This window comes from Pan paniscus, chromosome 18 (genome assembly GCF_029289425.2).
Source record: "Pan paniscus chromosome 18, NHGRI_mPanPan1-v2.0_pri, whole genome shotgun sequence".
Taxonomy (NCBI): Eukaryota; Metazoa; Chordata; class Mammalia; order Primates; family Hominidae; genus Pan; species Pan paniscus.
This window is the reverse complement of record NC_073267.2, coordinates 76,667,490-76,683,113: the sequence shown is the minus strand read 5'-3', so window position 1 is coordinate 76,683,113 and position 15,624 is coordinate 76,667,490. Positions and strand designations below refer to the sequence as shown.

Genomic DNA, 15,624 nt, shown 5'->3' with positions numbered 1-15,624 from the left:
CAGCAGAGATGGAGGGAAGGGGATGACCACCAAAGAGCTGTGTGGGTGGAAGAGTAACAGGCCTGGTGACACTGGGTGAGGAATGGCTGAGAGAGGGCCCCAAGTTTCTGCCTTTGCCAGTTGGATGGTGGGTGGGACTGCTTGCTGGGTTGGGGCCCTGGGGGGAAATGAAATGCTTGCTCTGTTTGGGACAAGTTGAGCATGATGTTCCTGCAGTGCATCCGGGGAGAGAGTATGAGGGTAGTTGGGTCTGTAGTTCTGAGTTCAGGATGAGGGTTCAATCTAAAGATTGATGAATAGACAGGTGGGAGTGGGTGGGGTGGCCCCAGGGGATGTCCTGAAGGACACCAACCAGAATGGGAACAGCCAAAGAGGAAGGAGGAAAACCAGGAGATTTGGAAACCAGGGGATTACCCACCCGCTATAATGGAGCGGGTAGTCAAGACCGAGGAGTGTCTGTTGGACTCAGTTAAAAGGAGCTTACCAGGCAGGGGTCTTTCTGAGTCATGGTGGAGGCAGCCCGAAGCTTTATCACAGGAGGGAATGGAAGGTGAGGCCGCGGAGAAAGCTGGAGCAGAGGACTCCTGATTACTTTGTGACCAAAAAGAGTAAGGCTCAGGGTGGAGAGTTGGCTTTTTTTTTTTTTTTTGGACAGAGTCTCACTCTGTTGCCAGGTTGGAGTGCAGTGGCACGATCTCGGCTCATTGCAGCCTTCGTCTCCCGGGTTCAAGTGATTTTCCTGCCTCAGCCTCCCAAGTACCTGGGATTACAGGCACGTGCCACCATACCTGGCTAATTTTTGTATTTTTAATAGAGACAGGGTTTCTCCATGTTGGCCAGGCTGGTCTCAAACTCCTGGCCTCAAGTGATCCACCTGCCTTGGCCTCCCAAAGTGTTGGGATTACAGGAGTAAGCCACCACGACTGGCCTTTTTTTTTTTTTTTTTTTTTTTTTTTGAGACAGTCTCGCTCTGTTGCCCAGGATGGAGTGCAGTGGTGTGTTCTTGGCTCACTGCAACCTCCACCTTCCAGGTTCAAGCAATTCTCCTGCCTCAGCCCTCTAAGTAGCTGGGATTACAGGTGCCCACCACCATGCCTAGCTAATTTTTGTATTTTTAGTAGAGATGGGGGTTTCACCACGTTGGCCAGGCTGGTCTTGACTTCCTGACCTCAAGTGATCCACTCACCTCAGCCTCCCAAAGTGTTGAGGTTACAGGCATAAGCCACCACACCCAGCCAGAGAGTTGGCTTTTTAAGATTGAACATTGGTGGGAAGAAGCCGTCAGGAGCAGATATAGCCCTTGGACAGAGGATGGGGCTGGGTTCTTAAGAGACCAGTAGAGGCTGTCTATTCCAGGCTCCACCACATGGGCTGGGACCAAGAAAGAGAGAGTTGGCAGCTGAGCTGCGCAAGGACTTAGCTCTCCATTGCAGAGCACCTCCGTCCACCTGCATCCCAGAGCAATCCTTTAGCCAAGGCCTCCGCCAGGAGTCTTCCCAAGCTGTCCCCATCCTTGCCAGCCCTGTCTGACCTGCAGCTGCACAGGCCTGATCATTTCTACCTGCAGTAGGCTATGCTGGGGACCAGGGGACTCAGAACTGCACCTGGCTTGGGCTCAGGTCCATTAGCCCCCGGGGAGACAGGCTGAAGTGCTTGCCTGTGAAATTAAAGCAGACTGGGTTGGCCCCCTGTTCTGTATCCCAGTGGATGGATGAGCGGGGCAAGGACAGATAAAATAATCCTGGACTGAATTTCAGAAGACCTGGGGGCAGAGCTTTCTGGCCTTTGGATCCTGGGCAAGTCACTTAACTCCCCGAAGAGCCCCCCAGTGTCCCCATCTGGGCATGAATGAGAGCTGCTGGCAGAGTTGCCCTGAGGATTGGGTGGGCTGCCTTGTTTGTCCCGTGCGTGTGTTTATTGGGGGTGGGGAGCATGGCAGAACCAGGAGTAAGAAGACAGCCATGTGTCTCGGGGGCAGCGTATGCACCCTGCCTGATGGAATCAGGGCTGCTGAGGAGAGGCCCGCCCGGGATGGTGGCCAGGTTCATGCGCATTTGGAACCGGCCTGCTCAGGGGCTCCTAGCAGCCCAGGCTCCGCCCCACTCCAGAGACGCGGGAGTGGGGAGTGGATAGTTGGGGGAGCTAACCAGGGGAGTTGATGCTTCTTCCCAATCCCCAGAAAGGCGAATTTGGGGTGTGAGCACCCAGACCAGCCCTTCCCAGAGGGACTGACAGTGAGGAGGCTCCCTCTCAGGGATTAGTCCCCACTCTGAGGCCGGAGTGCTCCTGGCGCCGGGGCGGAGCTGAGCTCCAGAAGTCTGGGCGCGCACAGCTGGAGGGTCACGTGGCACGGCACCGGTCCCCCTTCCTGCCAACGCTGCATTTGGCTCGGGCCCGGTCCATGGCGGCCCCTGGGACCCTGCGCTGAGCCCCGGAGGCCAGGGCGTCCGGGGCTGCGCCACTTCCGAGGGCCGAGTGTGAGTGTCGGGACCCCAGGGCCCGACATTGAGGGGATGGCAGGGTGGAAGGGATTCGGCCTCAGCGCGAGGGAGGCGGGCGGGGGAGGGGCCGAGGCTCCCAGTCTCCCTGCCCGGCCCTGGGTCGCAGTACTGGGCCGGAGCTGAGGCCGCGGGGGAGTTGGCTACATGGGTGAACTTCTTGTCCCTTCAGGCTGCCCGTCCCGGCGGTGCGACACGGCCGGGAGGAGGAGAACAACGCAAGGGGCTCAACCGTCGGTCGCTGGAGCCCCCCCCGGGGCGTGGCCTCCCGCCCCCTCAGCTGGGGAGGGCGGGGCTCGCTGCCCCCTGCTGCCGACTGCGACCCTTACAGGGGAGGGAGGGCGCAGGCCGCGCGGAGATGAGGAGGAGGCTGCGCCTACGCAGGGACGCATTGCTCACGCTGCTCCTTGGCGCCTCCCTGGGCCTCCTACTCTATGCGCAGCGCGACGGCTCGGTCCCGACGACGAGCGCGCCGCGAGGGCGAGGGAGGGCGGCACCGAGGCCCACCCCCGGACCCCGCGCGTTCCAGTTACCCGACGCGGGTGCAGCCCCGCCGGCCTACGAAGGGGACACACCGGCGCCGCCCACGCCTACGGGACCCTTTGACTTCGCCCGCTATTTGCGCGCCAAGGACCAGCGGCGGTTTCCACTGCTCATTAACCAGCCGCACAAGTGCCGCGGCGACGGCGCACCCGGTGGCCGCCCGGACCTGCTTATTGCTGTCAAGTCAGTGACAGAGGACTTCGAGCGGCGCCAAGCCGTGCGCCAGACGTGGGGCGCGGAGGGTCGCGTGCAGGGGGCGCTGGTGCGCCGCGTGTTCTTGCTGGGCGTGCCCAGGGGCGCAGGCTCGGGCGGGGCCGACGAAGTTGGGGAGGGCGCGCGAACCCACTGGCGCGCCCTGCTGCGGGCCGAGAGCCTTACGTATGCGGACATCCTGCTCTGGGCCTTCGACGACACCTTTTTTAACCTAACGCTCAAGGAGATCCACTTTCTAGCCTGGGCCTCAGCTTTCTGCCCCGACGTGCGCTTCGTTTTTAAGGGCGACGCAGATGTGTTCGTGAACGTGGGAAATCTCCTGGAGTTCCTGGCGCCGCGGGATCCGGCGCAAGACCTGCTTGCTGGTGACGTAATTGTGCAGGCGCGGCCCATCCGCACGCGGGCTAGCAAGTACTACATCCCCGAGGCCGTGTACGGCCTGCCCGCCTATCCGGCGTACGCGGGCGGCGGTGGCTTTGTGCTTTCCGGGGCCACGCTGCACCGCCTGGCTGGCGCCTGTGCGCAGGTCGAGCTCTTCCCCATCGACGACGTCTTTCTGGGCATGTGTCTGCAGCGCCTGCGGCTCACGCCCGAGCCTCACCCTGCCTTCCGCACCTTTGGCATCCCCCAGCCTTCAGCCGCGCCGCATTTGAGCACCTTCGACCCCTGCTTTTACCGTGAGCTGGTTGTAGTGCACGGGCTCTCGGCCGCTGACATCTGGCTTATGTGGCGCCTGCTGCACGGGCCGCATGGGCCAGCCTGTGCGCATCCACAGCCTGTCGCTGCAGGCCCCTTCCAATGGGACTCCTAGCTCCCCACTACAGCCCCAAGCTCCTAACTCAGACCCAGGATGGAGCCGGTTTCCCAGATTATTGCCGTGTATGTGGTTCTTCCCTGATCACCAGGTGCCTGTCTCCACAGGATCCCAGGGGATGGGGGTTAAGCTTGGCTCCTCGCGGTCCACCCTGCTGGAACCAGTTGAAACCTGTGTAATGGTGACCCTTTGAGCGAGCCAAGGCTGGGTGGTATATGACCATCTCTTGTCCAACAGGTCCCAGAGCAGTGGATATGTCTGGTCCTCCTAGTAGCACAGAGGTGTGTTCTGGTGGGGTGGCAGGGACTTAGGGAATCCTACCACTCTGCTGGATTTGGAACCCCTAGGCTGACTCGGACGCATGCAGAGGCTCTCAAGGCCAGGCCCCACAGGGAGGTGGAGGGGCTCCGGCCGCCACAGCCTGAATTCATGAACCTGGCAGGCACTTTGCCACAGCTCATCTGAAAACAGACATTATGCTTCCCACAACCTCTCCTGGGCCCAGGTGTGGCTGAGCACCAGGGATGGAGCCACACATAAGGGACAAATGAGTGCACGGTCCTACCTAGTCTTTCCCCACCTCCTGAACTCACACAACAATGCCAGTCTCCCACTGGAGGCTGTATCCCCTCAGAGGAGCCAAGGAATGTCTTCCCCTGAGATGCCACCACTATTAATTTCCCCATATGCTTCAACCACCCCCTTGCTCAAAAAACCAATACCCACACTTACCTTAGTACAAACATCCCAGCAACAGCACATGGCAGGCCATTGCTGAGGGCGCAGGTGCTTTATTGGAGAGGGGATGTGGGCAGGGGATAAGGAAGGTTCCCCCATTCCAGGAGGATGGGAACAGTCCTGGCTGCCCCTGACAGTGGGGATATGCAAGGGGCTCTGGCCAGGCCACAGTCCAAATGGGAAGACACCAGTCAGTCACAAAAGTCGGGAGCGCCACACAAACCTGGCTATAAGGCCCAGGAACCATATAGGAGCCTGAGACAGGTCCCCTGCACGTTCATCATTAAACTATACAGGATGAGGCTGTACATGAGTTAATTACAAAAGAGTCATATTTACAAAAATCTGTACACACATTTGAAAAACTCACAAAATTGTCATCTATGTATCACAAGTTGCTAGACCAAAATATTAAAAATGGGATAAAATTATACATTTCTCTTCTCAATTCTTTTCAAAAGGATTAATATTTTTAAAGCACATATATGCTACTTTCCATTAGCAAGACCCATGAAGGGACTGAGCAGCCCAGCCTTCCTTGAGCCCCCAGAGGCTTTGAGCCATGAAATGGCCCAGCCAGGGGCCAGTGCCCAGGGTTGGGGCAGAGAGCCAGCCCACAGTGCAGAACAGAATGCTGAAACACAACAAAAGTAGGAAGATGTCTTTGGCTAAAACTTTGGCATTAAATAAAAGAGGCAAACAGGATGGAAACATGCAGCCCTGCCAGCCAGGATGGGGCAGAGCAGGGGCACAGGCAATCTTGAAAGCTGACTCCAACAGGGGTGAGAACCAGGCCTGGGCATGTACCTGGATGGTAGAAAGCTGTGTTTCAACCAGTTTGGTGTGCCCAGGCAGGGAGCGCGTGCAAGAAAGGAACAGGGAAGGGCAGGTGGGCCACCCTGGCCACAGCCAGCTCATCAAGTAACTAAAGTGGATGTAGTGCAAATGTCGCAACCAAGTACTATGGACACGCTACCTGCTTGCCTTAAGGGTCATGTGGCAATGTGGAGCCAAAGGCAGGACCTTGTCCTTATCCTGGGTGCCTGTGTCCTCAGTCACAGAAAGAGCCCCAAGTCTTCCCAATGTGCATGGGACAAGGGTTGACCTCTCCTGCCTCCTTGTTAGTTGAGAGCTCCTGGGTCCAGGAATCAAGGCTCAAACTTTGTGCTTCTCTTTGCAGTCTGTGTCCCCTGCTGGCACCAGCAGGCCACAGATGGACAGAAGAATATCTGGGCCACTCAGCCCATGGCAGAGCACCCAGCCTGAGCCCAACCTCAGAACATCACAACAGCCCTTCAGCACTGGCCAGGTGTCCAAGAAAACCCACAGGGTGGTACAGAGGCCCACTGAGCAGGATGTGATGCACAGTTCCACGGGACAGAGAGGCATGGGTGGTGGTGTCCCTAGGGGAGCTCCGCTGTTCTCAGGTGGCTACCAGGTCTAGGGGGGCCATACAGGGTCACCGAGGCAATGTGGTTGTTCTGCATGACCTGGTGTGAGAATAGGACAGTGGGTCAAGTGGGAGGGGTAGAGGGATGTAGGCAGATCCTGTGCATGAGGGGTGGAGGTTGTGTGACATACCTGCACCTAACGGCTGGGTTTCCCAACTCCTCAACCTCCCCTGGTTCATGCTAAAGGCCCCCCTCTGCCTGAGATCTGCCTGTTTCTCAGTGGTTACACACAGCCTTTACCATGGCCACGTGTCTAGTCCTTCTGGAACTGTTAAGTGTCTGCTGGAGATACTGCATCCACAGGGAAAACAAGGGCAGCTTGCTGTTCTCCCAAGTCAGCAGGGCCTCCAGAGCCACTCACTCCCCTACAATGCATTTGTTCACATGCCACTGGAGGGCCCTCAACACCCTCTGCTGGGCCCCACTTGCCCTGTGGTTCCCTTCCCTGCTATAATCATGTTGTCAGATAGAAACTTGGGATCCGTTACCTCCCATCTTGTTGGATACAGACCACTGCTTCGGCCTCTGTGACCCCAGATTTCTCAACATCATTTCTGAACCTTCATTGTTAAGTGTGGGGAGGCCCAGTATGCAGCAGACACGGTTGCTGAAGAAGGATGAATCTGCCCACTATGGCCTCCCCAATTTCCCTCCATCATTCACCTGGCCCTGCCATGACCAGCAACCCCCCAGGCAGTTTATTTCTAGGGCTTCCACAGCTTACCTCAAAGATCATTCGCTGAAGACCAAAGCAGAATGTGGAACCAAATGGGTTGGTGTTGTTTGGGGAGGAAGACCTGAGGCCAGAGAATTCAGAATTAGAGAGGCAGACAGAGGCCACGGCCTTAAAGCAAGGGATCTAGTGTTTTCTGGGGTATGGGATACTGGCCAGTAGTCTCTCATGGCTGTGAGTGTCTGTCTGTTTCCCACACAGGCCTGCAAGATCCTAGGGGTAGGGATGGTCTCACTCAACTCAGAATTATACATACAGAGCCCAACAGGACAAAAAAGTTACTGTGGAACTGGACTAGGGTGGTGAGGAGTCAAGAGGGCCCTCTCGAGTGAGAGAATCTCAGGCAGCATGGCCAACCAGGAACGGGGCTGTGGACTTCAGCAGGCAGCAGCTCAAAGCTCAAAGGGAAAAAGAGCCCAGGCCAGCCAGCCAAGCCCTCCTTCCTTATTGAATAACTGAGGGTGAGAAGGCCCCCATACCTAGAGGTAGGGTTGGGAGAGGGGAGCTACCCCTGGGGACATTCTCTCTATCAAAGATGAACACACAGAACAGTTGACTCAGTCCTAATGTGCAGAGTGGGGCAGGAAGTATGCTTGTGGCAATATCAGAAACTTATGTAATTTTTAAGCAACATCCACTGTGCCAGGCTTCCCTGGGCTTTCTGGGCTCTGAGGAGTCAGGTGGGGTGGCCGGGGACATCAAACTCCCACTCACCTGTGCAGGACAACAGGCTTCTCCACAGGGTGGCCCAGGAGCTCCTGGATGTTGTCCCACTGCAAGAGGGATAGAGGGGAGCAGGGGTTAGTAGGGACATGAACATGTCTGTGACCAATGGCTGGCCTAGAGGACACAGCCCCATACTGCCTGCAGGCTCATGTCCACCTCATTCTCAGGCTGTGCCAGGTAGGAAGATAGGTGCTCACCTTGCTGTAGGTCGTGCATGTTTCTGTCTGACCATCTGCGTTTTCTGAAAAGAGAAGACAGTGGGGCAGATTTGTAGCTGGCCCAGCCTACCTGTGGCCCCAGCCCTAGGTAGGAACCAGACCTGGTGTCCCTTTGCACTGGGGTTGGAGTACATGGGGAGGATTTGGAGTTCCAGGGTGGAAGAGGATGGAGGGGTGAAGGGAGGTCAGTCAGGTGTGAGCTACAACAATTGGCAGTGGGTGGCAGGCAACAAGGATGGGCTGGGGCCCCCTGGATGATCATCTGTAGATAAGAAACTCTCCCCTCCAGAGGCCGGCAATCCCACAGTCATAGGAAAAGGCCTCAAGGGCCTCTAGGAGACTCAGACCAAGAACACTGCAGCCCCCAGAACAATGAGCCCACCCCAGAGGAACTGAGGCCATGGGCAGAAGCTCCACACATCCAACCACTGCTTCGATCTTTCTCCCTTTTCATAGTGGAAAACAGACTCTAAAACCCCTCCCTTACCCTGAGAGCTTTCACTACTCACCTTTCTTTATGGCTAGTGGGATCTTGAACTCACAGCGATGATAACTAGAGAGAAGGCAGATGGGTAAAGGCTGGGCCTCCTAGAAGGCCTGGCCACTCCCATATTCCAACCCCACACCCCAGGAGAAACAGAACCAAACACACCTGCCCAAAGCCCTGGCTCTGAGTGCCTGACAGTGTTCACTGGGGGAGGCCAGATTTAGGCACGGAAGTCGAACAGAAAAGATCTTGGCCCTGGGTTCTGGAGAGCCTATTACCTTGGATAAGACATCAAGCTTTCTGAACTTATTTCCCTATTTGTAAAATGGGTTCAAACAGAGAGATGTAAGGCATTGGACCCTGTGCCAGGAACACAGCAAGCACTCAGGAAATTCACTTCCCATGAAACAGCAAGAATTCAGGTGTAGATAAATTAGTGAACACCCAAAGCCAAAAGCTCTTTCCTGGGGTTTTCAGCCCAAAACTCACTTCACAGAGGGGAGGTACAGACAGGTGTACTCACATGTTGAAATTATAATGCCCAGGGTAATTGGTGTGTAGAACAAACTTCTTCACTTTGTGTGTATTCGCATCAAAGAGGATGTCCTGGGATAGAAAACAAGGGTACTCAAGGAGGGAATGTTACTGAGGCAGGGCAGAGGCCTTTCCAAAGGCATGTCCAACTTGGGACATCCACTGCACTCCACAGCAAGAATGCCTGCAGGCATCACCTTTCTTCCAGACAACAGTCCAGGGGACAGACCAAGCAGCTTTTAGACATTTTCTTTCTTCTTTTTTGAGATGGAGTCTCACTCTGTCACGGAGGCTGGAGTGCAGTGGCACTGTGTCAGCTCACTGTAACCTCTGTCTCCTGGGTTCAAGCAATTCTCCTGCCTCAGCCTCCCGAGTAGCTGGGATTACAGGCGCCCACCACCACGCCTGGCTTTTTTTTTTTTAATTTATTTTTATTTTTAGAGACGGGATTTCACCATGTTGGCCAGCCTGGTCTCAAACTCCTGACCTCAGGTGATCCGCCCACCTCGGCCTCCCAAAGTGCTGGCATTACAGGTGTGAGCCACCGTGCCTGGCCCCATACCTTATCTTTTCTGTCATGTGTGTTACCTCTCAACACACTGTACTATCCATTTTAGCTCTTTGTCCTGCTAAGTGGCTTTCTTCCCTCTGAATATAAGCTCCGTGAGGGCAGGGTTGTCCGTCTGTGTTCTTCACTGCTGTATCCCCAACTCCTAGAGTAGTGCCTGGCACACAGTAGGTACTCAATAAAGATTTACTGAATAAAGGTGCTTTACAAACTTTCAAGGCAGGTTCCTCTTTAGAGATGAGGAAACCAAGGCCCCAGGAGGTGCAGTAAGTCACCTAGCGTGGTGCCCAGATGGTAAGCAGCAGAGCCAAGAGAATCTGAGGATGCAGACTCAGGACTTTGGGAGGCCAAGGCAGGAGGATTCCTTGAGTTGAGAATACGAGAATACAGGTGCACACCACCACGCCCGGCTAATTTTTGTAATTTTAGTGGAGATGGGGGTTTCACCATATTGGTCAGGTTGGTCTCGAACTCCTGACCTCAGGTGATCCACCCACCTTGGCCTCCCAAAGTGCTGGGATTACAGGCGTGAGCCACCATGCTGGCCAAGTCACCTGGTTCTTGAGGGGCTCAAGGCCACTTGACTATTCTGAATTCCACAATCCATCAGACCCTCCTGGTTTCCATTACACCCTCTGTGGGAGTCAGCAACCCCAGGAACTGAAGTTCCAGCCTGACCTCTCTCTAGGACTTGGACCTGGATTTGATGCCACCCAGTGAACACTTCCCTCCTATCCCCTACCCTTCCCAGCTTCATATCCATCCAGCTGCTTGGGCCCGTGACCTCAGGGTAACCTCTGACTCTACCCCTGTACCCACAGCCAACTAAGTCCTACTGAGGCCAGTCCATTCTCTCCATCTTCCCTGTCACCTATTGATGGCAGCAATGGCCCATCTGGAGTGGCCGCTGCGAGGATGCCGACTGGAGCAGAGGAAGTGTGGCCGCGACCTCTGTTTTCCCATAGAACTATGCAGAGCCTATGGGAACTGGGAACAGGTGAGAGCCCTGGCCTCTACTAAGTTGGCAGGGCAGGAGCCCATGCTCCTGGGTGTAGCTGCAGCCTCCCAGCTGCAGCTCCAGACCCTGGCATCCCTGCACTCTCAGGGGCCCAGAAGGCCCCTTGCCCCGGCAGGCTTGAAAGTGCCTGCTCCCACTACCTAGCCTCTCCCCACTCCCGGTGCCTGCTCTGGGGAGGGGCAAAGTTGTGGCTGAGCCCAGGCGCTGTCATGACCTGGTTGGGAGTGCACGCACTCAGGGCAGCACTGACACACTAGCCCCCTGCCGCCTCGGCATGAACAGCATGGGCACCATGGATGGCACGCTGATGGTGGTAGGAAGCAGAAGGGCTCCTGGGCAGAAAGGGCTGGGTCCGAGGTGAAACCCCACCTTCAAGCCTGGGATGGCCTGAGGCCTGGGGGCCGGGCTGCCAGCTCTGGGTAGTCTGTGGGTGGAGTGAGAATTTATGGTGCTTTTTCCGGGCCTGCTCATGGACCAATCAGCATGCACTTCCTCCCTTCTGAGCCCATAAAAACCCTGGATTCAGCCAGACTTGGACAGATGTCAATACTACCAACTGTGGGAAGGAGCTACCCACTTCAGGACTCCTTGACTCCTCAGGATGACCTGCCTACAGAAAGAAGCTACCCACTATGGGTCTTCTCTCTGCTGAGAGCTGGATACTCGTCAGGATGACCTGCCTGCAGAAAGAGCTACCCACCATGGGTCTCCTCTGAACTGTTCTGTTGCCCAATAAAGCTCCTCTCCTTTTTGCTCACCCTCCAGCTGTCTGCATACCTCATTCTTCCTGGCCGCAGGACAAGAACTCGGGACCCACCGAATGGTGGGACTGAAAGAGGTGTAACACAAATAAGGCTGAAATGCCCTGCCCCGCTTTCCACATTGTGGGTGACAAGGAGAGAAGAGCTGCCGCCCTTCAGGAAGCCCAGACCTAGGAGCTCCCCGAGCCAGAGCTGTGACACCCTGTTTGGGGCTCTGTGTGGTTCTTGGTGTCTCCAAGCTTCCGGGTGCCACCGCATTCTCCTTGTCCAGACATGGGTGCCCGCAATGGAAGCCGCTTGCGGTACACGTGATCTAGCCTCACCCTTACATGGAGCTGGTGCCTATGCTGGCGCCTGGAGCTGCCTGCCCCACCACAGCAGTCAGCATGCCTGGCTGGGCACAGTGGCCGGATGCCACATTCACTCGCTCACACACCCCTTGCCACTCCATGCCTGGCTTGCCCTTGGCAGGCATGGGATCCAGGATGGTAGCATGAGCTAAGCGCAGCCTGCCAGGCTGAGTGAGCTGAATGAGCCCAGCGGGAGCAAGCAAAAATTGGGGCAAAGGCGCCACCGGCCAAAGTAGTTTCCAGCTGGAAAAGCGACGCCCTAAGTTTCTTGAGATACTATAATTACTGGCCCTTGAACCAGAGGTCCAGCTGCAACAGCACTGTTCCCTCCTGCCGCCATCCTACTCTCAGGAGTTCATGACCCGACAGCAGCTCCCCTACTACTCTTGGCTCCTGTGTTTGGTCTTTCCCACTTAGGCAGACTCAGTCTCTCCTCACTCCCTCTGTGAAATCTACTGTTTGCTACCTCAGGACCTCAGACCGTAGAAGGCTCAAAGGTTACAAGACCCATGGTCCAGGCCAGCCCTGCCCTCTTGAGATGTTTCCTGCTGAAACACTGTTTATACAATAATTTCTCATGTATGCAACTCACCCACCAGCTGGACTGTCCGCACTGGCCAGCTACCAGCTATATCCAGCTCCCTGGGTCCACAGCACAGGGATACAGCAATGCCTCTGGGGTGGTCCTCTAAAAATATACAAGCACACCCCACTGTCTCCAATCCTTTTCAGTCTCCATTTTGTGACTCAAGAAGAGGGTCCTATGCTTTACAAAAGGGCAGTTCTCCAAACAGCTTAATCTGAATGATTTCCAAGGCCTCCATCTGTGGAACATGTTTCCCTCAGAAAAGAAGTCAACAGGTACCAGGGAACCTAGTGTTCCTGAGCAATCCTGGTTGCAGGCAAGGTCTACTTTGGAGTACCAGAGCCTATGCAAAACAACCCTGGGCAAAGACAGCTGGGGCTAGGTTCCCCAATGTCCAGGCATGGTTCCAGCTGCATGTGGACACACAGATCTGCAAAGATGCACTGCCCACCCCAATAGAAATGAAGGGCTTCTCTGAGGAATCACAACTTACCACTCCAAGAGTGAAGTAGTTAAAAAAGTAGTCATTACACTTCGATGGAACTTGTTTATGAGGGGAAGGAGAATGAATTTTCATCTGTAGGGAAAAAATAACCATAAATTAAAATCCATCCCTCTAATATAGTTCCGGATTAACTGAAAGTCTACAAATTGTGTTCCATGTGTAACATTAAGCTGCGGAACAAGCAAGAGTGTGGGGAGTCTCAGCTGCGGGTGCTAACCAATCTAGGAGGAGAGGGGGCCAGCTGTCGTTGACTAGGGACTGTCTTGGTCTCTAAGGAAAGGTAGGCACTATGGAGAGGGACAGAGTCAGGGTAATTGGACTACAGGGGTTAGAAAACAGTTTTCAATTTACTTTACCATTAGCTTTACTTAGAACAAGTTCTATGGGAAAATAGCAAACAGTTTATACTCAATATTAAATTAGTGTTGATTAAAAAAAAGAAGGAGACTGCAACATAATTCCCCTACCTTGTCTTCTGATTTATAGAAGACTTTGTGTGGAGAGCCAAGCATGCTAAGAACATCTTGGCAGGAATCACCAAAATACACTGAACGTTCAAATACCCGCATCTTGGCATCTGCTAATAGGCCAGGTCCACAACCTGCAAAAAACAAGACAGAGAGGTTGTCAGGTTATGGTTAGGACCAGAGACCCTCTCTGGGGGCCCCAGAGAAGCTACTGGCTGCATGCTACATTATTAGGTCTGGCAAGGGGCAAGACTGCATGCAATCAGAAACATCAGGTCACCAGGGCTTAAGACTGTACAAGAGATCACTATTCAAAATAATGCCAGGGACTTATTCAATCCCCCACATGTGACATGAAGCTCTGGATACTTCATTCACTTATTCATTCACTACTTTATTGCCTACCATGGGCTAGGACATTGTGCTAGATGTTGAAGAAACAAAAGTGAACAAAAGCAGTGCAGTTTCTGGCCAGACGTGGTGGCTCACGCCTATAATCCCAGCACTTTGGGAGGCCAAGGCGGATGGGTTGTTTGAGCTCAGAGTTTGACACCAGCCTGGGCAACATGGTGATACTCCGTCTCTACAAAAACATACAAAAATTAGCTGGGCATGGTGGTGGGTGTCTGTAGTCCCAGCTACTTGGAAGGGTGAGGTGGGAGGATCACTTGAGCCCAGGAGGCAGAGGTTGCAGCGAGCCAAGATCACACCACTGCACTCTAGCCTGGGTGACAGACTGAGACAGTCTCAAAAAAAAAAAAAAAAAAAAAAAAGGCAGTGCTGTTTTTTCTCCATAAGCTCCATCACTGGAGCTTATGTGTGCTGGAGAAGACCTTAATCAGATCATCACACAACTATGGTAAGATGCAAGGATTTATGTTTAGAGGTACTTCTTGGCCGGGTGTGGTGGCTCTTGCCTATGATCCCAGCACTTTGGGAGGCCAAGCGGGGTGAACTGCTTGAGCTCAGGCGTTCAAGACCAGCCTGGGCAACATGGTGAAACCCTGGCTCTACAAAATATAATATAAAAATTAGCCAGGCGTGGTGGCACACTCCTGCAGTCCTAGCTACTTGGGAGGCTAAGGTGGGAGGATCACTTGAGCCCAGGAGGCAGAGACTGCAGTGAGCTAAGATCACACCACTGAATTCCAGCCTGGGTGACAGAGTGAGACAATGTCTTAAAAAAAAACTACAAAAGTACTCTCAATGGTAACCCCTAACCAGAGACACTGAACCTGTAAAACTGCTCTATCAACAAGTAGAGTAAAGCATGCATTACTTGACTCCCTAATTCTACACAAACACCTGACAGAGCCCTCCAACCCAGACAAGAGCCATTATCACTCAAAAGGGACAAACCAGCTAAGTGGAGGAATAAAAGACCTTCTGATTTGCCAAAAGTTTATTCTTTGGGAAGAATCTTTAAGCTCTGACTTTTTCTAATAAAACATTTCAGAAATGATTACAGTTAATGACACACACACAAACACACAAATGTAGAAGTGGTTGTGGCACAGTAATAGATACACCAACAGTAAAAATTTCCCCATTTTGTGGAGGGGGAGACAAGGTTTTTGCTCCCACCACCCAGCAAAAAAAAAAAAAGGAAGCCAAGAATCTGAGAAGGATTGTAATTCTTGGTACCATGATAATCACTGACACCATCTTACTCAGCACAAGGCTTTACAGTTGTCAAAGTTCTCTCATGTGTAACAATCCATTTTTTATATGCAGAAGCTTCAGAGAACCCAAATCTGAAATAACTAGGTACTGAGTTCAACTAACCCAAGAATCTCTATTCTCAGCAAGTATACACTGAGGGGCAAATAAAGGCTTAGGCAAGCCTTGGGTGACCTATAGAACCCACCAAAAGTCCTGTCAAGCTGGACTCTGGGCCCAAAGTATCCAGTGGCCTAACACATTTCTTCAGGCACCAGATACGTGTGGATGTCAGATGGGGGCTGCAAGGAAGGCACCCTTCAAAGGTAAGTCTTCTGTCTCCCTCTGCTTGAAGTATATCCAGGTATAATTACTAAGAGTTTCAGCTACTTTTTAGATTGTGATTCCCCAAAGTGTATCTTTCTACAAATTATTGTGGAGACCAGATGGCTGAACTGACTCCCTGCATTAAAAGCATCACTGCAGCCATATTCCATAAGGAAGGATATGAGAAATGAGTGGGTTGAGAAACTTGTGCTTGCCACAGGAAACTCTCAGTGAAGACAATAACCCTTTGAGGCCCTGACTTAACAAATCATTTGCCCTGCTGACAGTGTAAGCAGTGAGCAGTGTGACTGCTGGGAATGTGCTGTACAAGGTGGCAGACATAATTGGCTGAGAGCCCACCCTCGACAGGCTCCTCCTGCTGTCGCCTGGGATGATTAATGACCCTGATCCTTGACCACCCTGCTGTT

The 15,624-nt window shown here is 53.7% G+C and overlaps 2 protein-coding genes across 4 annotated transcripts in view; one reads left to right on the top strand and one right to left on the bottom strand.

Annotated features, from left to right (window-relative positions):
• Positions 1-2,080: 2,080 nt before the first annotated feature.
• B3GNT9 (UDP-GlcNAc:betaGal beta-1,3-N-acetylglucosaminyltransferase 9) lies at positions 2,081-5,237 on the top strand. Its single transcript, XM_003812214.6, has 2 exons — positions 2,081-2,477; positions 2,671-5,237. The coding sequence occupies exon 2, from the start codon at positions 2,857-2,859 to the stop codon at positions 4,063-4,065; it is 1,209 nt and encodes a 402-aa protein (XP_003812262.1). The 5' UTR covers positions 2,081-2,477; positions 2,671-2,856; the 3' UTR covers positions 4,066-5,237.
• The window catches only part of PHAF1 (phagosome assembly factor 1), a 39,835-nt gene continuing 29,007 nt past the window's right edge, over positions 4,797-15,624 (bottom strand). For all 3 annotated transcript variants that reach the window (XM_063597654.1, XM_003812215.6, XM_008964628.6), the window contains 8 exons: positions 13,211-13,344; positions 12,732-12,815; positions 8,945-9,027; positions 8,444-8,487; positions 7,914-7,957; positions 7,705-7,763; positions 6,982-7,054; positions 4,797-6,296 (listed from right to left, as the gene is read on the bottom strand). In XM_063597654.1, the coding sequence (XP_063453724.1) occupies positions 6,210-6,296; positions 6,982-7,054; positions 7,705-7,763; positions 7,914-7,957; positions 8,444-8,487; positions 8,945-9,027; positions 12,732-12,815; positions 13,211-13,344 (608 nt within the window). In that variant the 3' untranslated portion in view covers positions 4,797-6,209. The remainder of the gene's footprint in view (positions 6,297-6,981; positions 7,055-7,704; positions 7,764-7,913; positions 7,958-8,443; positions 8,488-8,944; positions 9,028-12,731; positions 12,816-13,210; positions 13,345-15,624) is intronic.

What these genes read in the sequence shown, in the direction of transcription:
- B3GNT9 (XM_003812214.6), top strand. Translation starts at nt 2,857, where the DNA reads ATGAGGAGGAGGCTGCGCCTACGCAGGGACGCATTGCTCACGCTGCTC.